Source organism: Podarcis gaigeae, assembly GCF_964106915.1.
Source record: "Podarcis gaigeae genome assembly, chromosome: 11".
Classification (NCBI taxonomy): Eukaryota; Metazoa; Chordata; class Lepidosauria; order Squamata; family Lacertidae; genus Podarcis; species Podarcis gaigeae.
In genome coordinates this window covers 15048701-15076081 of record NC_139687.1, presented here as the reverse complement: position 1 = coordinate 15076081, position 27381 = coordinate 15048701, and the positions used below count along the sequence as shown (strand labels likewise).

General features: G+C 42.6%; 1 protein-coding gene across 2 annotated transcripts in view; it reads left to right on the top strand.

Moving 5' to 3' along the window:
* Nucleotides 1-27381, top strand: part of ADAMTS19 (ADAM metallopeptidase with thrombospondin type 1 motif 19) — a 126349-nt gene that overhangs the window by 67954 nt on the left and 31014 nt on the right. For both annotated transcript variants that reach the window (XM_083702219.1, XM_083702218.1), the window contains exons 9-16: nucleotides 4137-4277; nucleotides 6003-6153; nucleotides 8984-9085; nucleotides 12399-12529; nucleotides 15052-15224; nucleotides 19947-20074; nucleotides 21759-21879; nucleotides 25844-25924. In XM_083702219.1, the coding sequence (XP_083558345.1) occupies nucleotides 4137-4277; nucleotides 6003-6153; nucleotides 8984-9085; nucleotides 12399-12529; nucleotides 15052-15224; nucleotides 19947-20074; nucleotides 21759-21879; nucleotides 25844-25924 (1028 nt within the window). The remainder of the gene's footprint in view (nucleotides 1-4136; nucleotides 4278-6002; nucleotides 6154-8983; nucleotides 9086-12398; nucleotides 12530-15051; nucleotides 15225-19946; nucleotides 20075-21758; nucleotides 21880-25843; nucleotides 25925-27381) is intronic.

Sequence of the window (27381 nt, the reverse complement as noted above, 5' to 3'; positions counted from 1 at the left end):
TTGGCAGTAAACAGGTCTTCTATAGCTACATGACAAGGTTTCTGTGTTTTGGAATCTGTGTGAAAGTGCAGACCATTCTTATGCATGTCTGCCCAAAATAAACCCCCATTGAGTTCGATGGACCTGATTCACAGGCCTGTATGTGTAAAATTGTGGTCTTAATTTTTGCTTTGGTGATAATCCACTTTAGTGAGGGCAAACCGTATCGGAAAGGCAAACAGCAATCCAACAGTTGTCATCAATATCATACCATAATTTATTCACACACAAATGTTCTACTATTACCCAAGTGGGAATCACCATCTTGAGTTTGTCAGGAAGAACTCTTACGACAATTCGTAAAAACGCTTGCTTACAAATGTGGATTAAAAGTCCTTTTTTGGCACCACCATGCAATGGTTTTTGTTTCCACTATCACTCCCTAGGAAACCCTCAGAGCCCCAGAATGCTTCCTTACTCCATTTTGAATCCAAGAAGTATAGTTACTTATTAAACCTACGCAGTTATTATTATGGTTGATGTTGTCAAATGAAAACTTGCCCCTTGTCATCTGGCAGTGTGGCTTGATTGAAGTTACAGTGGTATCTCAGGTTACATACGCTTCAGGTTACATGCGCTTCAGGTTACAGACTCTGCTAACCCAGAAATAGTGCTTCAGGTTAAGAACTTTGCTTCAGGATGAGAACAGAAATCAGGCTCCGGTGGCACAGCAGCAGAAGGAGGCCCCATTATCTAAAGCGGTGCTTCAGGTTAAGAACAGTTTCAGGTTAAGTACGGACCTCCAGAATGAATTAAGTACAGTGCTACCTCTAGATATGAACGGGATCCGTTCCGGAACCCTGTTCACATCTAGAGGTAAACATAACTAGCGACGGCGCATCTGCGCACACGCACGCCGGTTTTTGCCGCTTCTGCGCATGCGTGTGACGTCATTTTGAGCGTCTGCGTATGCACAAGCGCCAAAAACCCAGAGGTAATGCGCTCCGTTACTTCCGGGTTGCTGAGGAGCACAACTCGAACACGCTCAACTCGAAGCATATTTAACTTGAGGTATGACTGTACTTAACCTGAGGTACCACTGCAGTAGGGATAGAGCATGGGTAGGCAACTAAGGCCAGGGAGCCAGATCTGGCCCGATCGCCTTCTAAATCTGGCCCACGGACGGTCTGGGAATCAGCATGTTTTTACATGAGTAGAATGTGTCCTTTTATTTAAAATGCATCTCTGGGTTATTTGTGGGACATAGGAATTCATTCCTTTCCCTCCCCACAAAATATAGTCCGGCCCCCCACAAGGTCTGAGGGACAGTGGACCGGCCCCCTGCTGAAAAGGTTTGCTGACCCCTGAGATAGAGAATACTGTAGTATCTGCTGGGAATAATGAAACAGACTTTGAAAAACACACACACAACAAACAAACAAAACTTAGGCTACAGTCTCGATGCAACCAGTCATTAATATGCCTGTGTCATCACAGAAATACTGGATTTGTTGTGCAAGATTTCGTTTGTTGGCTGGATTATTGGCTGACAGGAGTGTGTTAGTTGGGCTGTCAGTTCAGGATGTTTTAACGTAAGGATGCCTGGCAAGAAAAGCTCTTTGACAGATGGAAACTGGTTTACTCTGCAGGAGGGAAAGTGCAGAATTCACATACTTTGGATTTGGGCCAGACGGCTACAATTGTTGGTGTGAGATGGAGGAGAGAGAAGGATTTGCATTACGTTGTAGTCTTAGTAGCTACGATGTTTCCCTAAAATTAGTTTATCTGATTTGTGCAACTTGAGAAACCCAGAACGTACAATCCTTATATGCAGCCTTAGCTGTGCTGTTAATCTAGTTGGTTTTTCAACCCCACATCTCTCCAGTCTTCCTTCTTTCCCTCCACCTTCTTTTTTCCCTCCACCAAAAAGTTATAAGAAGTCAGCCTTCAGAAGCGGTATTTCTGAATCTTTTCAAGCTTTGAAATGATGAATATTGGGATGGGTAGACAGTCGTTTATTTAATAAGATGGGGTGGGGGTGGGGAGCAAATAACATATATTTTGTCCATGCTTCCCTGTGGAAAAGATGCTTGTTAGAGTCATTAGGCATTATATGCGTTTTGAGAGAGGGAATTATTGTTTTTTGTTGTTCTCATTTTTATTATGTATTTTGTGATTTTTATATTGCCATTTTATGTTGTGATCTATGGATATATACAAACTGAATAAATAAATAAATAAATAAATAAATAAATAAATAATTCATTTCACTTCTATATCACTTTCATTTTTTAAAAAAATTATATCAGAAAGTGGTTTACAACCTATGTTAAAATGTCAAACCCAGAATAAAACATTGCAAAAGAAAGTCAGATATAAATTATACATTCAAAACAACATAATTAACAAAACTAAAATGTTTCTTAAAGATTTCAAAATAAAACATTACAAATTAGGTCACTGCAGAGTGCAGATTTAACACACCAAGTTAGAAATAAATACCTTATTTCAAAAGAAAACATTACTAGAGGAAATCAAATATAAAATGCATATTTAAAACAGCGTAACTGGCAAGCGAATCAAGTATTACAGTGGTACCTCAGGTTAAGTACTTAATTCGTTCCGGAGTTCCGTACTTAACCTGGAACTGTTCTTAACCTGAAGCACCACTTTAGCTAATGGGGCCTCCTGCTGCTGCCGCGCCTCCGGAGCACGAATTCTGTTCTCATCCTGAAGCAAAGTGCTTAACCTGAAGCACTATTTCTGGGTTAACAGAGTCTGTAACCTGAAGCGTATGTAACCTGAAGCGTATGTAACCCGAGGTACCACTGTATTGTAAACATAGAACGTATATCTGGTGCTGCTGCTGCTAATGCTGGTTCATGGAGGGTGACGGCTGTGGTACCTCAGGCTTGATGACCTTGGTTTGCACTAAGACACAGCCAAGATGCTCTTGGCCCTCTTCAGCAGCCTCAGTTTTTGTAGCTGGAGTCAGTCAGTTGGGGAAAGGCTTGCAAGGCAGGGAGCAACATTAGCAGTTCTGAAATTTACTCAGTTCTCAGAATTTAAGCAGCCTAACTTCTGAGCAGACCTGCAACCAACAGTCTTGTTGAGCTTGCTTCATGAAGGCTGCAGTCCTAACCACATCTGAAGTCCTGTTCAATTTAGTGAGCTTCCTATGAGGATTTCAGTCTTTAGCAGCAAGTTTCATTAAACTTGGGACGTGGGTGGCGCTGTGGGTAAAACCTCAGCGCCTAGGACTTGTCGATCGCGTGGTCAGCGGTTCGAATCCCCGCGGCGGGGTGCGCACCCGTCGTTCGGTCCCAGTGCCTGCCAACCTAGCAGTTCGAAAGCACCTTCGGGTGCAAGTAGATAAATAGGGACCGCGGGAAGGTAAACGGCGTTCCGTGTGCTGCGCTGGCTCGCCAGATGCAGCTTGTCATGCTGGCCACGTGACCCGGAAGTGTCTGCGGACAGCGCTGGCTCCCGGCCTCTAGAGTGAGATGAGCGCACAACCCTACAGTCTGGCAAGACTGGCCCGTACGGGCAGGGGTACCTTTACCTTTACCTTCATTAAACTTGGTGGGACAAACCTTTGAGTCAGATGTACTAATCTGCTGAATAACTGTGAACTACTACAACATGTTGCCACCAGTGTGTGTGTGTGTGTGTGTGTGTGTGTGTGTGTGTGATTAAATATGGATTATAGGTAAATATATTGGGTCAAATCGTTTTTTAAAGAGAAATATTATGTACATATGAATATCGCTTACTGGGAAGTAGCGTATTTTTTGCTCTATAAGACTCACTTTTTCCCTTCTAAAAAGTAAGGGGAAATGTGTGTGCGTCTTATGGAGCGAATGCAGGCTGTGCAGCTATCTCAGAAGCCAGAACAGCAAGAGGGATTGCTGCTTTCACTGCGCAGCGATCCCTCTTGCTGTTCTGGCTTCTGAGATTCAGAATATTTTTTTTTCTTGTTTTCCTCCTCCAAAAACTAGGTGCGTCTTGTGGTCTGGTGCATCTTATAGAGCGAAAAACATGGTATGTCTATTTTGAAAGGGAGGAGGAAACTAGTGCCTTTCTGTGAGCAGTTTAAAAACTATTTATATATTTCCCTCTTAAAATAAGCTCTACTTTCAATGCTTTCACATTTTTAGCATGGGAATAAATCATGACAATGACCACCCATCTTGTGCAGATGGTCTCCATATCATGTCTGGAGAATGGATCAAAGGGCAGAATCTTGGAGATGTTTCGTGGTCCCGGTGCAGCAGGGAAGATCTGGAAAGATTTCTCAGGTAATTCATTCAAGAAGTGGAATTGCTTAATGTCAGCTTCTACATCTATTCATTTATTTTCTTTGATGGCTATAAATTTCAGACATGCCAAGTTTTCAGCACCCTGTAGCAGCTTCTGTATCAGGTTCAAAAGGTACTGTTGAACAGTTTTGAAAGTGTGGTATTTCAGCTTTCAGCATTATTGGATTATCCAGCAAGAGAACATGAGAGCTAATTGAAGGAAGAGGATAGAAATATAAATAAATAAATTTTATTTGTATCCCGCCCTGCCCAGCCGAAGCCAGGCTCAGAGCAGCTAACAACAGTAAAATGATAAAACATTCTAAAATCATTTCATTATAAAATTAATTCAAATCAGATTAATGGCAACCACTGGGCTAGAGTTCTGTGAGGATTGCCAAAGGAGGGAGTCAGGCTGTGCCCTGGCCAAAGGCCTGGTGGAACAGCTCCGTCTTGCAGGCCCTCCAGAAAGATATCAAGTCCTTCAGGGCCCTGGTCTATTGTGACAGAGCGTTGCACCAGATCAATTTTTAAAGGTTTACTCAGCTATGTTCAAAGCAAGAGGAAGAACAAGGAAGTAGGAGGTCCCTTGTGTGGAGAAGATGGAGAAATGCTGTTGGGTGACAGAGAGAAGGTGGAACTGCTCAACCACCTACTTTTCAGAGGTTGGATGGACACCTGTCATGTATGATGTGGTTGAGATTCCAGGGCATTGGACTAAACGACCCTAGGAGTCCCTTCCAACTCTACAATTCTGTGATTCTTTGTATTTTACAATAAAGGTTCTTAGATTCAAGATGGGACGCTGGTGTCGCTGTGGTCTAAACCACTGAGCCTCTTGGGCTTGTGAATCAGAAGGTTGGTGGTTCGAATCCCTGCGACAGGGTGAGCTCTCGTTGCTCTGTCCCAGCTCCTGCCAACCTAGCAGTTCGAAAGCATGCCAGTGCAAGTAGATAAATAGGTACCACTGTGGTGGGAAGGTAAATGGCATTTCCATGCGCTCTGGCTTCCGTATCCCATTGCTCCAGAAGCGGTTGAGTCTCCTGCTGGCCACATGACCCAGAAAGCTGTTTGTGGACAAATGGTGGCTCCCTTGGCCTGAAAGCAAGATGAGTGCCACAACCCCATAGTCACCTTTGACTGGACTTAACCGTCCAGGGATCCTTTACCTTATGTTCAAAGACACGTCTGTTCAAAATGGGGCAGAGCAATTTCATTTAATGTTCATTTTTGGAATATTAGAGAGCAAGCTAATGGTCCAATCCAGCAAAGAAGGCCCAGAAAATACTGTTCATGAATTTTCTGGCAGGAGTCTGGATCCAAGAATGAGGCCTGCCCATGTGTTGGGTTGGATTAGGGACTGTGTGCAAAAAAATAGCAATTAAATGCAGATGTTCACCTGGCTTAATTTATGTATCTTTACAAGGGAAATTTCTTCCATTAGATTTTGTTTGTTTCATTTTTATCCCCCCCCCCCATTTATATTGAATAACTGGTTAATTTGAAACAATATGTGAATTATGCAAGTTCATGGTCATAATTTGTTAGTTCAACCTTTACACTAATTTAGAACCTTAGTGTTTCACTAAATGAAACAGAATGGTTCTCTAAGCGTTCACTTTAAGATGTATAATTCCTTCTTTGTAGTGTGTGCATGTTTTATGTCAGTACAATAAACAGCCTCTATTACTATTCACCAACTTCTAAACCTCTTTATACTGCCAGGTCAAAGGCCAGTAACTGTTTGCTACAGACAAATCCCCAGAGCCTTAACTCTGTGATTATTCCTTCAAAACTGCCAGGGATGACATACACTGCAGATGAACAGTGTCAAATTCTCTTTGGACCAACGGCCTCTTTTTGCCAAGAAATGCAGGTAACAGTGATGACACATTTTAATTTATCCACTAGCAAGTACATCCATTCTTTGGCTTTTTGTGTTCCATAACAACGAGGGGTTGAAAAATAAGAAATATAGAGTGGTTCCAAAATGTTTACTCTTACTAGCTACCCAAAGCTACCTTAAATTGTTCCCATCCTCCCTTGCATTTTTTCAGTTTATAAAGGTCAGGTGTTTTGTGGCAAGAAGATTGCTGTGTATTCCTAAAGTGAAGCAGATTTGACCCTTTCCTTCGCCCCCTTCCCAGTTCTGCTGTTTTTAGAAAAATAAGGTTGCTGTAACTGAGCTAGAATTTCTGTCACTGAGGAGAAAAATTCCTGGTTTTTGGATAAGACCCAGAGTCAGATGGTAGAGGAAATATATTAAGAGTTTTATCTAATATCACAGCTGATTTTACAGGCAACGTCAGGCCAGAAGGATAAAGCTAGAAGGATCAAAATACACAGAAAGAGCAATTATCTCTAGCAGTTATCTCTGAATATAAACCTAGCTGCATATATTGCTTAAGATATACAGAAGCAGTGAGTATATTCCTGGCTGGCCGGCCCCCAAAACATCTTGGGGAGGGGGGGCAAATGGTAACCCACACAAAAGTTTGCCCTTCAGCCATTCTCCGGGCTGCAGCTACCTCAAAGTTTGAAATCAGTGAAGAAATAGATTTCAGTTGATTTTTGTCAGGGAGAGTGAATGAGGCCAGCCTAGTTCCTGATTTGGTCCATGGGGTCACGAAGAGTCGAACACGACTAAACAACAAGCTTGGCTCATGTTCAAGCCAATTAAGTGTGATCCATGAGGACCTCATCCATCTCTAGCTCTTAAGCCTAAACTTGTATTTCCAGGAGCCAGAATGCTAGCTAATTACCATAACCATGCCTGAATCCTTGGCATGAGTGGGATTAGGATGGCAGAAGATGGAAAGAGAAACCAATTCATTTTTAAAATTTACATGAGCTAGTTGGGAATTCCTTCCTCATTTTGAATTGTGATCTACAGCATCCATGACTTGAGTGCACTGGAAACAGATTTTATTCTGTGACCAAAGCATAGCTTTTATTTATATCCATGCTTGGCAGAGTTCGATCACATTCTGTTTATTGCCTTTAAAAGCAGCCACTTTCTCGTGAAATAGACAAAGCACTTTTGCCCAGGCAGACACATTATATTCATTATTCTGTGAACTGCCCTGGGACCCCTGGGTATAGGGCAGTATATAAATTCCAAGAAGAAGAAGAAGAAGATGCGGGTGGCGCTGTGGGTTAAGCCACAGAGCTAGGGCTTGCCAATCAGAAGGTCGGCGGTTTGAATCCCCGCAACGGGGTGAGCTCCCATTGCTCGGTCCCAGCTTCTGCCAACCTAGCAGTTCGAAGCACATCAAAGTGCAAGTAGATAAATAGGTACCGCTCCGGCGGGAAGGTAAACGGCGTTTCCGTGCGCTGCTCTTGTTCGCCAGAAGCGGTTTAGTCATACTGGCCACATGACCCGGAAAAACAGTCTGCGGACAAACATTGGCTCCCTTGGCCAATAAAGCGAGATGAATGCTGCAACCCCAGAGTCGTCTGTGACTGGACCTAATGGTAGGGGTCCCTTTACTTAATAATAATAATAATAATAATAATAATAATAATAATAATAATATAATGTGACCCATGAGAGCAGCAAAATAACCAGACTGCACAATGGTGATGGGATAAAATCAGGCCAAATCTTTATTGACAGCAGCAGGCAGGGCAAGGGTTGCCATGGCATTGGGTCTCAGGATCAGTTCATCATTCCACAAGCCCCACGTTGATGGAATGGATCCGCTGGGTTTGGATAGCTCCAAACCTGTACGATGAGAGTTAGCTAGTGTTGAACCTTGCCGTTGTGCAAGCCAAGCAAGGAGTGTCTCACTGGGGGACCAGGTGCAGATTCAAACCAGGCAGATACCGAATCCACGCTTGGGTTTGCCGTGGGCAATGCTCCCCTCAGGCTCCTTTTGGGGAGCCCCCTATACTATGCTGATCCTATCCAGTGCCATTTCCACCCTCATACAGTGTTCTTCTGCCTAACAAAGGAAAGCCATAATTTCACTGAGGGAAAGGTGGGAAAAAACCCCCAACCAAGTGCCAATCAGGTTGAGAGAAAAGAATTCCTTTCCGACCCTGTCAACCAGCGACCCCAAATTGTGAAGGCTCTAACCTGAGGGTGGGAGGGCAGGAGCTCTAGGAGAAGCAGCCTAATATAGGCACCCCCTACCCTCTTCAGCAAGGGCTCATGGGACAATTTTCCCCCATGAGCCCATCACATGGAGAGGATACTGGGCAAAACCTTGCCTAGTATTTTGCTGCAATCTATGGGCCACAGCAAGGGACACAGGTGGCGCTGTGGGTTAAACCACTGAGCCTAGGACTTGCCAATCAGAAAGTCGGTGGTTCGAATCCCTGCGACGGGATGAGCTCCCATTGCTCAGTCCCTGCTCTTGCCAACCTAGGAGTTCGAAAGCATGTCAAAGTGGAAGTAGATAAATAGGTACCGCGATGGCGGGAAGGTAAACGGCGTTTCCGTGCTCTGCTCTGGTTCGCCAGAAGCAGCTTAGTCATGCTGGCTACATGACCCGGAAGCTGTACGCCGGCTCCCTCGGCCAATAAAGCGAGATGAGCGATGCAACCCCAGAGTCGGCCACGACTGGACCTAATGGTCAGGGGTCCCTTTACCTTTACCTTTATGCGCCACGGCACCTCTGGGCAAAGGCGTCCTGTGCTTATTGGTCATGGAACGGGACTTAAATACTAACTTTTACATTCTTAGTGTCTGTTTTCCTCCCCAGCATGTTATTTGCACTGGATTATGGTGCAAGGTGGAAGGGGAGAAGGAATGCAAAACTAAGCTGGATCCACCAATGGATGGAACAGATTGTGACACTGGAAAGGTACTTTGCAACCTTACTCTAAGGAAGTCACATTTGTGCATCGGCTGTTTGGTTGGTTGTTTTGCAGTTTTTTTTATTGACCTTAATTCTGGAGTGTAAAACCCGCCAATTGGATTCTGAAGAAAAAAGAAAAGAAAAAAGCATGCTTTCTTTGCTTTTAAATGGCGTGTGCATATGGCAGAGTGGGCATCATCTTTGAAGAGAATTTAATTTCTCTATAGATAGTGACTGTTTAAATAGTACTTTCCAACGGCAGGTTTGAAAGGTGATGGAATTAATATGAAGCCCAGTTAATTGGGTCGACCTTTGGCTGATTAAAAAGTTTTTAAGTTTTATTTTCTCTAACAAATCGATTGATTTAACTATTGAAGCCATCACTGAAATACAATGGGACTCTAATATCTTTCCCAGTAATTGGCCCATGATGAAATGCGTAAGATGAGAACTTCAGGATCACACATTTATTAGCCTGTAAGAAATAGGTTGTCTTTCCCCCCCAGTGCATGCAATGTATTACTCTTTCTGTATTCCTGACCCAATTTCAAGTGCTTCTTCATGTGTATTATGCATGGCAATTTCATGCAACTATATTTTATAATAGAATAAAAATACTTCTTTATGGTCACGCTGCAGGATGAAAACTGGCACCTCGTTTTCTCATTTCGTTATGAAGCACATCCAGTACTTGAAACTGAGATCCCTTTTTCAGAAGGAAAATGCAACTGAATGAAATAAATAGTATTGTGCGAAATCCAAAACTATTAAAATCAATGGGAAAGTTGTTGGTCACATTTATCTGACAAACCGGCGCCCTTATTTCTGGATTACTGTAATCAGTCAAATTGCTTCTACTCCCAAAGCCTCACCCCAGAATATTATAAATCCTCGTAACGTATCTGTCTGATGGATTTTGCACTTGTATGTCTTTTTAATACAAAGATGTTTAAAAACTTATGTTCCCAAATGCATCTCAAGTGCCTATTCAGAATTCCCAAAGCACCGTATTATTCGTCCGGAATTATTGTCCTGGTTTATTATAACAGTAGCATAAAAATAACTCTTTAATGGGAAATATTCATGAGTCTTGCACAAGCTGTGCATGCTTTTGACTATGTGCAGTCATAAAGTGAAGAAAATCCATATATATTTTTAGTGGGAACGAAAGGTCAGGCAGGCACATAGATTTAAATTGAAGCAAGTGGAAGTAAGGTGTCTGCTTTGTCTCTGTGCTTGTCCAAGCTGGAGTGACTGAGATTGCTAAGTATACATACTTGGGTCAGTGTAACCCCCACTCCAGGGCAATATGCCTGGTTTCTGCCCAAACTCAGTTTCTTCGCAGAGGCTTAAAATGGCTGCTATTAGGTAGCTCGGCAAGTTGACAGGGCCCAATGGCAGAGGAAGCCTTCCTGGCAGCACCAGAGCCAACGGGAAGGTGTGTTCCTGTCATGCGATGAGAGCCAGTGTGGTGTAGTGGTTAAGAGCGGTAGTCTCGTAATGCTGGGGAACCGGGTTCGTGTCTCCGCTCCTCCACATGCAGCTGCTGGGTGACCTTGGGTCAGTCACACTTCCTTGAAGTCTCTCAGCCCCACTCACCTCACAGAGTGTTTGTTGTGGGGGAGGAAGGGAAAGGTGAATGTTAGCCGCTTTGAGACTCCTTAAAGGGAGTGAAAGGCGGGATATCAAATCCAAACTCTTCTTCTTCTTCTTCTTCGTCCAAGTCACAAGTCAAGCTGTTTACATGCATTACGGCATTCCCATACACACACACACACACACATATATATGGGATATATATATATATATATATATATATATATATATATATATATATGCTTTCGTAGATTTTCACGGGTACAGGAATGCAGGTTTTGGTGTCCTCGGGTGTCTTCCCGTGTAAAAGTTGGGGTGTCTAGGCGACGTTTCGACGAGGTCTCACTCGTCATCTTCAGGCTGGTGCTTTCGGCTTCTTGTTACTGGAACAGAGCGGGATCTCAATGTTTGAGTTCCTATAAATACTGTAGAGGGGGTGTGGTGTCTAACCTCCAATGTTCTGGGCAGAGAGGAAGTTCCCAGGCTAGTGTGCACTAGCCTGGGAACTTCCTCTCTGCCCAGAACATTGGAGGCTAGACACCACACCCCCTCTACAGTATTTATAGGAACTCAAACATTGAGATCCCGCTCTGTTCCAGTAACAAGAAGCCGAAAGCACCAGCCTGAAGATGACGAGTGAGACCTCGTCGAAACGTCGCCTAGACACCCCAACTTTTACACGGGAAGACACCCGAGGACACCAAAACCTGCATATATATATATATATACACACACACACAAACAAGCACACACACATATATGGAAAATACATATATGGGAATATATGGGAAATTATATACATAATTATATATGTATATATAATTTGCAGCCATGATGTCCCCACAATGGATTACATGGACATCAAATTCTAAGATAACCAGGTCAAGTTAGGCTAAGCCTTAACTACATAGTATGTACCATAACTCCTTCTAAAATGCTGCATTTCTAAATACAGTATTTTAGATTGTGCTTCTGGAAAAATATTTCTGTACATTATTTTCACAAATATACACATTTCTGTGTGCACTTTCCCACTGCTATGAACCCTTTGTATGCATTTTTTTAAAGAACTTAAACATAAATTTTAACACAAATTCAGTGTGGATTTGAAAAACAGCTGTATTTTGGTTTGCATATTGGTTTGGGAAATGCAAACTCAGTTGGTTTGTAGTAAAATGTGAACTGTAGAAATTTCTCCCCCAACTCCGATTGTCCTATTACTACTTGATTAACAGGAAGCACAGTCATTCTACACCAATGGGGGAAAACGAGACTTCCAAAAAGAAAATGTGAAAGTCCCTTTGAGTACCAAATGCCCAGACTTTAGGAATATGATAGATTTGTCAATAGGCATGAAATGTTACAGGATTCATCCAAATAGTAGGTTTGAGGGAGAAGGAGAATGAGATGTGCATTATGTATTCCAATGTTAGCCTTGCACTCCCATCAAAATGGGCAGAGAAGCAGTTGTGGGACCTGTCAATTTCCTTTTTGGTTCTGGTTTTCCTTCTAAGTAGTGAGCTGAGAATACAGAGAGCTGTTTGCATGTATATACCGACAGGTGCTGGATCAGAGCTAAAATGGTTACCCTTTCGATGTGGCATATGGTTTAAACAGAATTCTCGCAATGAATTATTGCTCATGTGTCCCCTACACACACACACACACACACACACACACACACACACACACACACTAATCTGAAAATTGACTTTTGAAATAGTGGTGCAAGGCTGGAGAATGTACCAGTAGGACATCATTCGCTGGACGCATGGAGGGTGAATGGAGCGCATGGACCACTTGCAGCAGAACCTGCAACACTGGAGTCAGCAGCCGACAGCGTAGATGCTCAGGGTAGATAACGACAGTTGCAGCTTTTTTTTTTGTCCTTGCAATATTATTTACTAATATAGCTGTACCAACCTGGTTGCACACAGATGCACTACATATTGGCAAGTCTTCTTTATTTGCCGAAACTCTTTCTAGCCTCTCCTTCGTCACAAGCCATCCCGGGTTAGGATATAATAAGCAATTGAAAACCATAACGCAGGGCTTGCAATTACAAGTCTTCTAAGTGTGTTCAGCAGAATGTTCTTAGAAGTCCTCTTTTTACATCCATGCTAAATGTGTGAACGTTGGAGGTTGAGGGGCTGCACCCAGGGGACATTGAGGTGGGGGACACCTTGTTCCCCCCCCCAGACCCCAACACAAATCAGGCTGAACTAATTAAAGTGGTTAATGAATGAAACCAAATATTGTCTGCTTAGCCCTATCCCCTTGATTCTCCAATTGTAATTCCATTTCTTGTTCACAACAGAGTATAAATAAGAGGCCTGTAACCACGGAGCTTGTATACACATTAGCCATAATCCGGCTATGCACTGTGGAAACCGTGGCCCAGATTCAACCAACCCAAGAGGAAGCCAGGGTAGGGGATCCCGTTCATGCAACAGGGCTTCCCCCTCCAACCACTGCAGCTCCCCGAAATCTGCTCTGGAGGGTCAGAAGAACCCCCAGAACATTGCACAGAGGGAGGAGAGCCAGGGTTGTTCAATAATAATAATAATAATAATAATAATAATAATTTATACCCCACCCATCTGGCTGGGTTTCCTCAGTCACTCTGGCTGGTCTCAACAGAATAATAATAATAATAATAATGCTATCAAACATTAAAAACTTCCCTAAACAGGGCTGTCTTCAGATGTCTTCTAAAAGTCAGATAGTTGTTTATGTCCTTGACATCTGATGGGAGGGTGTTCCACAGGGCGGGCACCACTACCAAGAAGGCCCTCTGCCTTGTTCTGTGTAGCTTCACTTCTCGCAGTGAGGGAGCCGCCAGAAAACCCTCGGAGCTGGACCTCAGTGTCCGGGCTGAATGAAGGGGGTGGAGATGCTCCTTCAGGTATACTGGGCCGAGGCCATTTAGGGCTTTAAAGGTCAGCGCCAACACTTTGAATTGTTCTTGGAACGTACTGGGAGCCATCTGGTAAGCAGAAATGTTTGTGCAGACAGAATGATCAGAAGAACATAATACTGAATTCCCCCCATGGTCTATGAAAACTGTCGTAGAATCATAGAATTGTAGTGTTGGAAGGGATCCCAAGAGTCATCTCATCCAAACCCCTGCAATGCAGGAATCTCAGCTAAAGCATCCATGACAGATGGCCACCAAACCTCTGGTATTAAGCTCCAAGGAAGGAGAGTCCACCACCTCTCGTGGGAGTCTGTTCCACCGGCAAACAACTCTTACAGTCTGAAAGTTCTTCCTGATGTTTAGTCGGAATCTCCTTTCTTGTAACTTGAAGCCATTGGTTTGAGTCCTAGCATCCAGAGCAGGAGGAAACAAGCTTGTTCGCTCTTCCATGTGATATTTGAGATATTCCTTGAGATATTTGAAGATGGCTGTCATATCTCCTCTCAGTCTCCTTTTCCCCAAGCTAAACAATCCCCACTCCTTCAACCTTTCATCATAAGGCTTGGTTTCCAGACCTTTGATCATCTTGGTTACCCTTCTCTGCACACGAGCCCTTTCACTGCATGTGCAGGGACTCCAAATGCAACACTCTTCTCTCATAATCTGTGACGGAAGGAGGAAGGCTTGCCTATTCTGAATGGTTTCACTCACCTCTAGTTTGGGGCAATAATGTTCCTGCAGAAGATGACCTCAAGACAGTTGCCATTTGAGCCTGCCATTAGTTACCGTCTAGATCAGCGGTTCTCAACCTGTGGGTCCCCAGATGTTGTTGGACTACAACTCCCATCACCCCTGAGCTCTGGCCTTGCTAGCTAGGGGTGATGGGAGTTGTAGTTCCACAACATCTGGGGACCCACAGGTTGAGAAAGTCTGGTCTAGATCATGGGTAGGCAAACTAAGGCACGGGGGCCGGATCCAGCCCAATCGCTTTCTAAATCTGGCCCACGGACGGTCTGGGAATCAGCATGTTTCTACATGTGTAGAATGTGCCCTTTTATTTAAAATGCATCTCTGGGTTATTTGTGGGGCTTGCCTGGTTTTTTTACATGAGTGGGATGTGTGCTTTTATTTAAAATGCATCTCTGGGTTATTTGTGGGGCATAGGAATGCGTTCATATATATTTTTTTTCAAAATATAGTCCGGCCCCCCACAAGGTCTGAGGGACAGTGGACCGGCCCCCTGCTGAAAAAGTTTGCTGACCCCTGGTCTAGATTTCCCTTTCGCCTGAGTACCTTTAACTGCTAATTAAAAGTGACCCTTTAACCAATTAGAGATAATCACTGACGTTATCTCTGACTACAAAGAACAATGTGGGGGGGAACAATCTGTTCCTGCTGTATAAGGTCCTCAACATATCCCCTGCAAACAAGTTTACTATTTTGGTTTTGTCTTCCCTAGTCCAGCTCATGAAGCAGGGGAATGCCACGGTTCCAGAATACAGTACAAAATATGTGAGAATCCCTCTTGTCCCCCTGGAGTGCCTGCGTTCAGGGACTGGCAATGCCAGGTCTTCAGTGTAAGGGCATCATATCAGAAACATATCCACCAGTGGCAGGCTGTTATTGACGAAGGTAAGCCTATCTCACATTTCTGCTGCTAGCATTGTGCTGATACGTGTTATGCTACTGCAAGTGATTCACACATTAGCAAAAAACCGACAACCTTTTTAGAAATAAATAAATAAACATCTTTACTGAAAGTTCAAAAAGTACATAATTACATGTGCACTGAACATGGTGAGGCATAAATAAAAGAGAGAGAGAGAGAAAGAGAAGCAGATTCCATGTGGAAAGGAAAATAAAGGGGGGAGGGGGGAAAACCCAAAACTGTATACTTTACAAGATTGCTATTAAAATAAAAATAAAAAAATAAAAAAATTGTCCTGTAGCACCTTATAGACAAATTAAGTTTGTTCTGGTATAAGCTTTCGTGTGCATGCACACTTCTTCGAATTATTATTATTATTATTATTATTATTATTATTATTATTATTATTATTATTATTATTTACTGCGTCAGACCAGCAAGGCTACCTATCTGAAGCCTGCTATTGTACTTCACCAGATCTTAATCTATTACAGTATTTGTAAGAATGGATTCCAAATATCATTGAATTTGCCCATGGCAAGTCTGCGTTTATATGCAAGATGTTCATACGTTGCGAGTTTGAATAAGACTTCATTCCAATCGTAGAAGGGAGCTGCATTTTTATTTTTCCAATTCATCAGTATCAGTCTTTTTGCTGTGGTAAGGGCACAGAGAGTCCACTCATATTGTTCTTTTGTAAGCTTCCATGTATATAATTCAAGAGGATATTTTGCTCTGTAAATGTAAGCAAAACAACAACCTGACGACTCAAGTCTTCTTCTTTTTTTTAATGTAATAATTTCAGTTTACATAATAAGTCTATCTCTGTGTAATCCAGCTTCATACTTGTCAGGCCGGGTACACAACAGAAATAAGAAGAAAGACAGTGGACTTTTTCAAAGGAGAAGAAGGAAGCATGGCTTTTAGCATTAAAATGTTTTACATACCTTGCACTGTATTTTGGCAAGCAACCGCAACTAATGTATATCTTAGTTGGCCATGGAATATGTTCTTTAAAATCCAGCATACGGATTGCCAAACCTAAATCCTTCGTATATTGTAGCATTCCCCAACTTTGTGCCTTCTGGAACTTTTGGACTACAAGTCCCATCGGCTGCAGCTGGCAGGAGGGGGAACTATAGTCCAAATTGTATTGAGAGCATCAGGTTGGGGAATGCTTGAACTCAACACAGACTCCAAAGGGGAAAATGTTCATTTGCATGTACAAGCTAAATTCAAGCTGGGACACGAAAGAATAAAGGAATAAATAGGAGCATCCTTAATGTGTTCATCCCATTCTTTCCTTTTGAGGTTCAGTTAACTGGCATCATAGTGGAGTCTGGGTATTGACAGGCCCATCTATCACTGTGGCCTATGGGAGGTGAGGAAAATCAGGCTCTGGCCCATCAGCCAGATGGTTCCTGAGCCCTGTTGTAGACAATTCTGAGTTTGATGAACCAATGGTCCTATCTTGATTTTCTAAAAAAATAGAAATATTTTACATACTACCCTGTTTGGAATGTGAACATTATCTACTCTACAGATGCATTGGCTTCAAATTACCATATTCCTTTTCTACAAAGAAAATAGCTGTTTTTGTTCTGTTAATGTAAAGCCTGAAGATGAATAACACTCGTGATATTAAGCTATGCTAGTATTTGAGGATATGTCACAATGTTATGAATTAACCAACCGTTTATTAAATGAAATGTGATTTCACCTACAGATTTTATCTAACTTCTTTATATTTGATGAGGCTCAATTCCCCCCCCCCCCCCCGTGTTTAATGTTTAGGACAGTGTCCTATCATAACCTGAAACAAGTGATAAGAGGCTGATAAGATTTGAAACAGAAATTCACACAGTTCACGTGAATGTCAGTGGCGTATGACTCTGCAAACAAAAAAACATTGCTCCTGTAGAAAGTGCAGGATTTGAACCCCTAATGCCTCAGATAGTCACAAGGACAGCATTTATGCTTTGATATAGTCTTTTTTGTGTGTCATTGGATTATGCTATGCAAATTCCATTAATTATTATGAGATTTAACAGAAAATAGTGTCCTATTGATACATGTCTGATTGTGCATAAATGCCATTCACTTATACCTCCTGCATTTTCTAAAGATGGGTTAGGCTCTCATCACTTGGTTCTTTTAGGTGTGCCAATTCTACCCAAATGCCCCGACACAGTTCCCACACCTGGAGAAGAAAAGATCACTGGATTACAGTAACAACCACTTTTGTCCCATTAACGAAGGGCCAAAGGGATGTGTGGATGAAACTGATTTCTTCTTTTTATTTGATGCGAATATTATTTAGACAGAGTATCAAATGTGGTTGTTTAGAAAAGAGAGTTTTAGCTATGAGGTCAAGAAAATAGCTTTTAATCCTTTTGTATTTAAGGTGAATTGAATAAGCTTTAAACACATGTCAGGAACATGTCCCCACTGAACAGGGCTTCCGGCAGCCCTCAAATGACTTCTGCAGAGCTGTCACTTGTTCTGCAGTTTGCAGAAGGTAAAAAAAAAACCCCAATGGTTTGATTCTCTATTGAGCAGTAAGGAGAGACGAGTGCTTCTTAACTTCAGCAAACTGCAGCACAAATTAAAGAGTTGACCTTTCCTCCCAAACCTCTGCCCGTGAAAGAGCACTGAGGGACCGAGAGGGTCTTCTCTAATTTGTGCTGTGGTTTGGAGAGAAGAAGACACATCAGCTGCTCAAAAGAAACTTTTATTACCTTCTGCAGGCTATTGGAGAACATGCTTGCCTTCCCCCAAATTCCAGAGAACATTGTTGAGGTATCCTCAGCCACCATAAATAATATCGGGCTTGGAAGCCAAGCCAACATTTGTGCATCTCCGGCAGTGGGTACCCTTGATTTGTTTTCATTTGGGAAGAGTCCCTCACTGAAAATTACTCTCTTTTTATGTCTCAACCCATCCATTCTCCTTGCAGGAGACCAAGGAAGGTTTTAGTGTATGCCCTTCATTAGTAAGTCTGCTTGGAAGGAGAGCTTTCCTTGTGTTTAACCTACTAAAATGAGAGGGACTTTGCGATCTTGTGTAGCTCTCGTTCGTTTTAATACTGCATGTCTCGAACCCTCTTCAGGTGCTCTGCATCAGGGTTAAGTAAACACGCAATAGAGAAGAGGATGTAGCTCTGCCCCTTCCATTCCCATTTTCCCATTCCCAGTGAAAGGTTGGTGGGCTGGGTTGATGGCTCCTCCCACTGGCGGAAGACAGGAAACAACCCTTTGGGAAGTAGGCATGGCCACGATTCAGTTCTGCTCCTGCCTCCGTTATGAGCAGCCAGCTTGCTTCCTTTTGCTCCTGCTGTTACTTCTCTTCAGGCCTATTTGAAAACGTTTTTTTCCCTATCTTCTTTCATACACTTCTTCTTTTACCTGTGCCTTTCTTCAGGCCCAGTGTTCCTGGGTCTCCAGCTGCTTTTGAACTACATTCTCCTGATCCCTAGTCCTGCTAGCTAGGGTTGATGGGAGTTGTAGTCCAATAACAGCTGGAGACCTAAGTTTGGGAAAACCTGTTCTGGCCTCTAGGCACCTTCCCCTGATTCACTCTGATCCTTCACCTCCTCTGTTCTCTCTAACCCCTGCTCTCCCCTTTCTTCTCTGGATTGCTTTGATGAAGGGACATCTTTCAAAGAAATTCCAGCGCTGAACCTCCATCAGATGAGGAGGACAGCGAAAGCTCAGTCATACAGCACTAAGCCCACCCAGTTCTGCCATAACCAGGTTGCTGTCCACCTTCACCCATTGGGGAAAGCCAATAGGGAAAGCCCTTTCAATGGAGAATTGAAAACTATCCTTCAGGTGGGATGCTAACTGTCCTTTTCCATTGCTGCCCATGTCTTGGAGATCGAAGTACTGTTTTTCCAGAGTTCTAAAACCCATAGAAGGGACGCGGGTGGCGCTGTGGGTTAACCACAGAGCCTAGGACTTGCCAATCAGAAGGTCGGCGGTTCAAATCCCCATGACGGGGTGAGCTCCCGTTGCTCGGTCCCTCCTCCTGCCAACCTAGCAGTTCGAAAGCACGTCAAAGTGCAAGTAGATAAATAGGTACCGCTCCAGTGGGAAGGTAAACGGCGTTTCTGTGTGCTGCTCTGGTTCGCCAGAAGCGGCTTAGTCATGCTGGCCACATCAGTGGTGTAGGGTGGGGGGTGCAAGGGGGGGCCGGCCGCACCGGGCGCAACATCTGGGGGTTAGGGTTAGGGGGCGCAAATCCACGGGTTAGGGGGCACAAATTACTTGCCTTGCCCCGGGTGCTGACAACCCACGCTACGCCACTGGGCCACATGACCTGTACACCGGCTCCCTCAGCCAATAAAGCGAGATGAGTGCTGCAACCCCAGAGTCGGTCACGACTGGACCTGATGGTCAGGGGTCCCTTTACCTTGAAAACCCATAGAGAACATCTACAAGTACAGGAGACTCCAATATTTGCCTTCAAACTTGTGGAGGTGACCAGTATGGTGATCATGGTAGGGTTGGAGTTTGCATGCTTGCCCGCCACTGCTGCCTTCCTTGCATGTTGACCTAACTCTGATGTAAAACATCTGAAGAGGTGTCCATAATTCCCACCTGGAATATAGCAGAAATGTAGCTTGGTATTACAACCAGTATAAGCAGAATTTTGTATCTATGAAATGAGGTTTATCACGCTTACCTGCTTTCCGTTTACTCGAACAGAAAAACCTTGTGCATTATTTTGCTCTCCAAATGGAAAAGACCAGCCTATACTAGTAACGGAGAAAGTGATGGATGGAACGCCATGCGGTCATCAGGAAATGGATATATGTGCGAATGGCAGATGTCAGGTAAATCAGCGTTCAGAAGCCAAGTTTTAATATCTATTTATTGTGCAGTATTTGGATGTTTGGATCCCTGAATCCTGCTTTGAAACTTTAGTCTGCCTTTGTGGGATATGGGTGGGGGTGGGGCAATTTACTACTTGCCATATGCATTCTTTCTGGTCTCTATGGGTTCTGCATCTTCCTAAAACTTCAGTGTTTATAGTCCCTCCTTGTGATGGGGGACTTGTTCCTCATCTGCATACCTTGAAGGGAGAAGCGTCCTGTTATTCCCACTTCTCTTTCAACCACCTCAACAGCATGATGAAGGACTACCTCTGCTGAGCTTTTATTCTTCGGTAAAGTAAAAGACCTTTGAAAGTCTTGTAGGTTGCTAAATAGGTACCGCTGCAGCGGGAAGGTAAATGGCGTTTCCGTGCGCTCTGGTTTCCTGTTGCGCCAGAAGCGGTTTAGTCAATGCTGGCCACATGACCCAGAAAGCTGTCTGCGGACAAACTCTGGCTCCCTCAGCTTGAAGTGAGATGGGTGCCACAACCCCATAGTCGCCTTTGACTGGACTTAACTGTCTAGGTCCTTTCCCTTCTATGCCCACTTACCTGGGAGTAAGCTTCATTGAAAATGTAACTTATGAGCAAAATGTATAGGGTTTCAGTGTTAATCTCTTACTGTTAAACAATCGGGGGTTTTCAGTTCCTTTAATCGCTTGTTTAGGATTATTTTTTATTTTATGTGAATCTCTCTTTCCCTTCCCCATTGACTTAAGAAGAGTTATGGATGCAACCAAAGACTGATAGGCATGACTGTTGCCTTTCTTTGCTTAGGAATCAAAGAATCATAGAATTGTAGAGCTGGATCACAAGAGCAATCTAGTCCAACCCCCTGTAATGCCAGAATCCTTTGCCCAGTGTGGGGCTCAAACCCATAAGCCTGAGATTAAGTGTCTCGTGCTCTACCAACAGTGCTATCTTGTAGAGCAGGGATAGCCAACTCCAGAGAGACTGCGATCTACTTTCAGAATTAAAATCTGGCAATGATCTACCCCTGTTTTGGGGGGGGGTTCAGGTCGAAGTCATTGAGTTTTTTTTAGGGAGGAAGAAAGCCCAGTTTTTATACAAATACTTTCTTAGGAGGGAAGTTCCATGGGGTGGGGGCTTAAAGGCAAGGGTCAAAGGGGAAAAGTCACTCACAATAATATCTCTTTGAATGAAAACAGCCACAGAGAGATAGCCCCGTCTTCCCTTCCACTGATCAGACAACAAAATGGAGGGCAGGGGTAGGGGGCAGGGGAGGAGTCAGTTTCAACGATGCTGAGGAAAGGGAGCCAGAGATCAACCCGTGATCTACCAAAACCTCACGGGGATCTACCAGTAGATCGCAATCGACCTGTTGGACATTCCTGTCGTAGAGGAATGCAAGATGAATGGGGGCACTTAGCAACCACCGGGGGCGGGGGGAGTCCAGAAGAAGAAAGCAAAGAAGTCCCCCACCCAGCCCCAGTCCTTCTCAACTGCTATTTAACAGAAAGTGGGGAGGGGCAAGGATATAAGGGCCAGATACACCATTAACTTCATGTCTATTTTGGCTGTCAGAGTCAATTCCTTATATTGTAATATTAATACTTGCAAGCTACATTGAGAGGCACAGTAAAGCCTTCCCTGAAAATGTCATGATGCTTCTTTTTCACCTCCAGAAGTTTGGGTGTGATGGCATCCTGGGATCTTTGGCGTGGGAAGACCACTGTGGCGTCTGCAACGGAGATGGGAAATCGTGCAGAGTGGTTAAAGGAGATTTTAATCATACTCGGGGAGCAGGTAACCCCCCCCAACCGTTCAAATTTAATGCTTTTTTACAGAAATTTGTAAATGTAATGAGCATTCTGCATTAAGTTGATTAAGTGGTAGCATTCCATTCATAATAAGCAGATAAGGGCAAGAAAAGGCTTTCCTTATACCCAGTTTCAGACTTATTACTGCTGAGATGGGGGTGATTAGGAACAGATGGGAACAAGTTTTTAGTAAACCCCACTGCATACTTTTTGACACATGATACCTGGGTTTATTTACCATAGTTGAACACAAACATTTATCTGTATTAGCGGCTCTCCAGTGCTCAAACATTAAATGAAGGAAAGAAAAGGGAGCAAATATCCAAAGATTCAATATATATTGAATTCAATATTTATACTTAACATGGTTTTCCCCCCTAAATGAAATAGCTGAGAAGCTAAACAGTCATCCAGATTCTGATGTGTGCTACTTTGCAGAAGAGCAAACATTTTGAATTTGAATTTTTAAATTTTGCATTAGGGATGCAATCATTTGCTTAGTGCGAGGCCATCTGAGGGAGCCTCAGGATACAGCACAAGTAACATTCTGCTGGCGTAGTTGGAGGGTTGCTGGCAGAATGACACTTGGGCCCTTGGAAGTCATGCATAATGTCACCTAGTGCATGAAAAAATAGGGTGTATCAAATATCCTATCATAATTATTTACAAAATTAGTCCACTTCTTCCAGAAATCAAGAATTTTTTCTCTTTTCTGTGCAAAATGCAAGTGATAAGTTTAATTGATTTCACTGTTTCCCATATCTAGCCCAAGCATCAGGTGTCAGCATATATTGTTGAAACAGGAGAGGGGAACCATTAGTGGGACTTTAATTTAGGCGTCTTCAAAATTGTTAAATTTCAATATTCAGAGTAAGTCAGCAAGTATTTTTAAAAAACCGAATTAGAAGCCAAGACGTTTCAAAAGCAGTAAACATCACAATCTATACCAAATCATCCAGGGGTTCAGAAAATAAAATTAAAGACATGCTTTGAGTCTTCAGGTGCGGTTGTGTCCTAGGATGGAGATAATCTAGGAAAAGGGAGGCAAAATCACAAATTACCCTGAAGGTCTAAGTCAGAAGACAGAAAGTTGGAGAGATTGGATATTGAAATTATATTTATAGAGATTTTAAACTGACCAATAAAACACTGGCAAAAATAAATATCCACAAGGAAATCTGTTTAAATCTTTCCAGTTACATGGCTGAGTACTTGTTGAAAGAAAAATGTTTTCCTGTTTTAATAACTAACGTAAACCACAGAAATGCCTTCTAATGTAGACCCCAGATTTTAAGCGTGTTTGCCATAATCTGACTTTACAAATGCAAAAGGGATTGTGTATGAACACTTGGGCTTTTTCTCTCCGTTTTAACACAGTAGCCAGTTTTTATGAAGCTCTCCCCCTTCCCTGAGTTTCAGAAATAGCTTGCCGGGTGCATATTTCTCAATGGAAACAACTTCAAAGGCTGTAAAAACACTGACTACAATCCTATGCCTAGTTACACGGTTACAAATCTCATTCATTTCTTCAAGAATTATGCGTGCATAACTCTATGGACGTTTGCAACCACAGTGCTTATCTGTGGTCTTAATGATAAAGGACTATTTGTTTTCATTGAATCAGTGTCATTTCTGTGGTTTCTGCCCAAAGAAATGCTTGAAGGAATGCCTTACTCTCTTGTGTTCATTCAACTGTAGATCACTGTATAGACATATAACACACATGCCTTATATTTGTTTATTTTGGATAGGGTTATTCAGAATTTTATTCAGAATTTGCCAAGTCATTTCTGATGAGTCTGGAAGGAAATCTGGGAGTCCCATTTCCTTGCCCCCCACGGTGCGGAAAAGTAAACACTGGAAGTTTATTTCTGAAACATAACTGTTCATGTAGGAATGTTGGTTTGATCCAGCAGGGATCTTCTTATGTTCTTGATATTAAAGGCACATGGGTATTATGTAATCTCATTGACACATGAGATGTGTGTGGCCTGATCCTGAAGGGAATTAGAATCTATGAATGAGTCTCACTGCAGATTATGAAATTTGTGGATCAGATTGGTGAGAACATCATCTGTGAGTCTCTTGGACGCTACCCATTTATAGTTGCAGGAAACATTGTTTAATTGAAATAAAATATGATATCCGGCATAGGACATAGCCCTCTTACTTGTTACTGAATCTTACATAAACACACACACATACTATGTGCAGTTTAGGGTAAAAATATTTAGTAGAAATGGGAAATGTAAAAAGAAGTACACTATCAGCAGACAGTAACAAATGTGGGTGAGAGAGATACAAGATGCAGATGTCAAACAACAATGCTATGTTGTCGCTGTTTGTTTTACTTGTGGGTTGTGGTGGCCTCTGACTATACCATGTATATGTACATTGTTGAAAGGGAATAATGTGTTGAAAGACTATTATTTCACGAGCAGTGTGGAGAAATCCACTGGGGAATTTTAATTATTGAGGTCTCTGGAAATACAAGCATTCTGGGAGTTTTGTGGAAACGCAGTGGGATTTAAACAAGCTATTAAAGTTTCACGCTGCCATAATCCAAGTCCATATGACAGGCATGAGCTAAGAGGTAGGACAAAAACACACACTGGGATGAACCAGGTGACAGCCATTTTATTTATGGTATTCATGAACTTTGCATTGGGCGAGAAGGGATTGCCCAGCATTGCTTACAACCTGCCTGTTAACAATGGAACCGCCAAGATGGCCTTCTGGCTAGTCCAGAAGGCAGAAGTCAACAAAGAGCATTAACTTCTCAGGCACTTCCACCTGCTTGGAAGTACGGTGTACCATGGTTCCCAAACGCCTTGGTACTCAAACAACTTGGAACCCAAACAATGCAAACCGGTAAGTGTTCCGGTTAGCAAACTTTTTTGGGAAGCCAAACGTGCTCCGGTTTGAGTACCACACTTCCATTTTGAGTGTTACACTGAGGTCTGTCTTTTTTTGCTATTTATTTTGCGTTTTTGTATTTGCTGCTCTTTTGTTTTGTTTTTGTGACTGTGTGGAACCCAGTTCAGCTACTGACTACAGTACATTGTTTGTTGCTTTCATTTTATGGATCAAAGGTCTCGTTAGAGAGAAAAATTCATGTTAAATTGTTGTTTTAGGGGTTGTTTTTAAAAGTCTGGAACGAATTGATCCATTTTGCATTACTTCCTATGCCAGGCATAGGCAAACTCGGCCCTTCAGATGTTTTGGGACTACAAATCCCATCATTCCTAGCTACCAGGACCAGTGGTCAGGGATGATGGGAATTGTCCCAAAACATCTGGAGGGCCGAGTTTGCCTATGCGCATTCTATGGGAAAGCGTGCCTTGGTTTTGGAACACTTTGGCTTTGGAACGGACTTCCAGAGTGGATTAAGTTTGAGAACCAAGGTACCACTGTATGGCTGGCCACCAGATTATTGTCATTGTGGCTAATCTATGAGCTGAATGCCCTGCAGTACTTATTGTATCTATTCAGATCAGGCTGTTATTGATGCTCTAGACACAGACCAGAAAGAAAAGCAGATTCATGAAAATATTTCATGAAGTGTGAAGGTTCCCCCCTGGGGAAGTGTGAAGGTTTACCCCCTGTCTTCACCTCCACCTATGTTTGCTGGCTCCATGGAGTCAGCACTGGTGACAACCCCTTCAGCTTCTCTGCTTGACCTGGGAACTATCCAACTCAAGGGAGAGTCAATAAATTAATATTGGCTGATTCAATAAGAAGACAACAGTGCCAAGCACACAGTAAAAAACAAAATCTAGGTTCCAGAGGGTCAATCCAGAGACACTGACAGAATGAGAGGCAAATGTGATTCTAAAACTTTATAAACAAGAAGAGGAAATCATACATGAACACTATTGTATTTCTTTAAAACAAATCTTTTGTGTTTGTTGATTACGAACATCACATGGAATATTTCATCTTGTAATTAGGTTATGTGGAAGCATTGGTGATACCTGCAGGGGCAAGAAGAATCAAGGTTGTGGAAGAAAAACCTGCTCACAGTTACTTAGGTGAGTTGTGTTTTGTCCGTAATTGTAATGCGTTCTTGACAAAAAAGATAGAAAACTTTATGCCTTTAAAAAAAAAAATTCTTCGTAGATTCAAAACAGAAACTATGAGTGTGGAATACACCCCAGTTCAAATGTCACACTGGGGTCACTAAATAGCTTTAGGCAAGTAATTACTTTCCGGGTGGGGAACCTGTGGCCTTTCAGATGATTTTGGACTCCTATTAGCCCCAGTCAGCCCCCGGTGAACTGTAGAACAATAACATATTGTGGTCCACAAGGAGGTAGACCTTCCCTCTCCCATGTCCATTTTCTTTCTTGAAAACCCAAAATCAAAGAAATTAAATCCAAATGAACAAAGTGCAGGTAAAAGATTTTTCAGAAGACAGAAATGTTTAAAAATTAAATCCAAGGTACGAAAGATAAAAACAGCACAGTTTTTTCCATTGCACATCCTAAACGGTGGTTCTCAAGCTTACTTAGTTGTTGTCGTTGTTGTTGTTTGCAGGCTGTTATCAGTTTGTTTGACAATTGTAATAATTGATTAAAAAACTATAATCTTAAAAAAATTAATTGATACAAGTATCAAAACATACAACTGTGTAAAATCAATAGGTTCCCCCCCCCCCATAAACAAAGGGTTCTGAATTGCTTTTGTAAAATGTGGAAACAATGAAGACTCCGCGGGGCCTGCTGTCTCTTACAATCTATCAAAGGATCAATTCTATTTTGGAAGAGAAAAATTGCCAGTCAGAGTCCAAGCTTCAGGTTTGGTTGTAAGTGCTAACGCAATAGGTACAACTGACAGCAACTGAAAGCACATTTTGGAAAATAGCCAGATTTAGGAGTATTAAGGGTTGTCATGCTCAATTGATATTTGCTTATGCCTTGTGGAACTATTTAGAGGAATCTAAGTTTGCCAAAGCGGTAGACTGAAAACTGAAAGGTGATACGAGGCAGTTACTCCCTTTTTAGTCACAAAAGATACAAATCTGTGGATCATTATTTAGGCACAAGCCCCCTTGAAACCAGAAGAGCTTTCTTGCAAATAAGTATGCACGGAATCAATTTGCAAGTCTAATAACCGGGATTAAAATGATACTTTCTGTGGTAGTTAGAATTATTAAAAACGGGCGCACATTATATTCTCTTTAACATAAAAAAATTGAATGAGCGTAGTCCTGTATTTAGCCCATTTTGCAAGCGCTCTCTCTCTCTCTCTCTCTCTCTCTCTCTCTCACACACACACACACACACACACACACACGGGAACTGATGCTAATTAGAGGCTGGATTTCTAAGGATTTGGAAATCCAGTTTGGGTGTGACCCTGGACCTCTTTTCAAGCTTGAGTGCCCAGGTAGGAATAGTGGCCAAGAGCATTATCACATACCTGAGGTTGCTGCATTAACAACTTGTTGTTTTTAACTTGTACAAAACGCCTCAAAATCCTTGGTTAT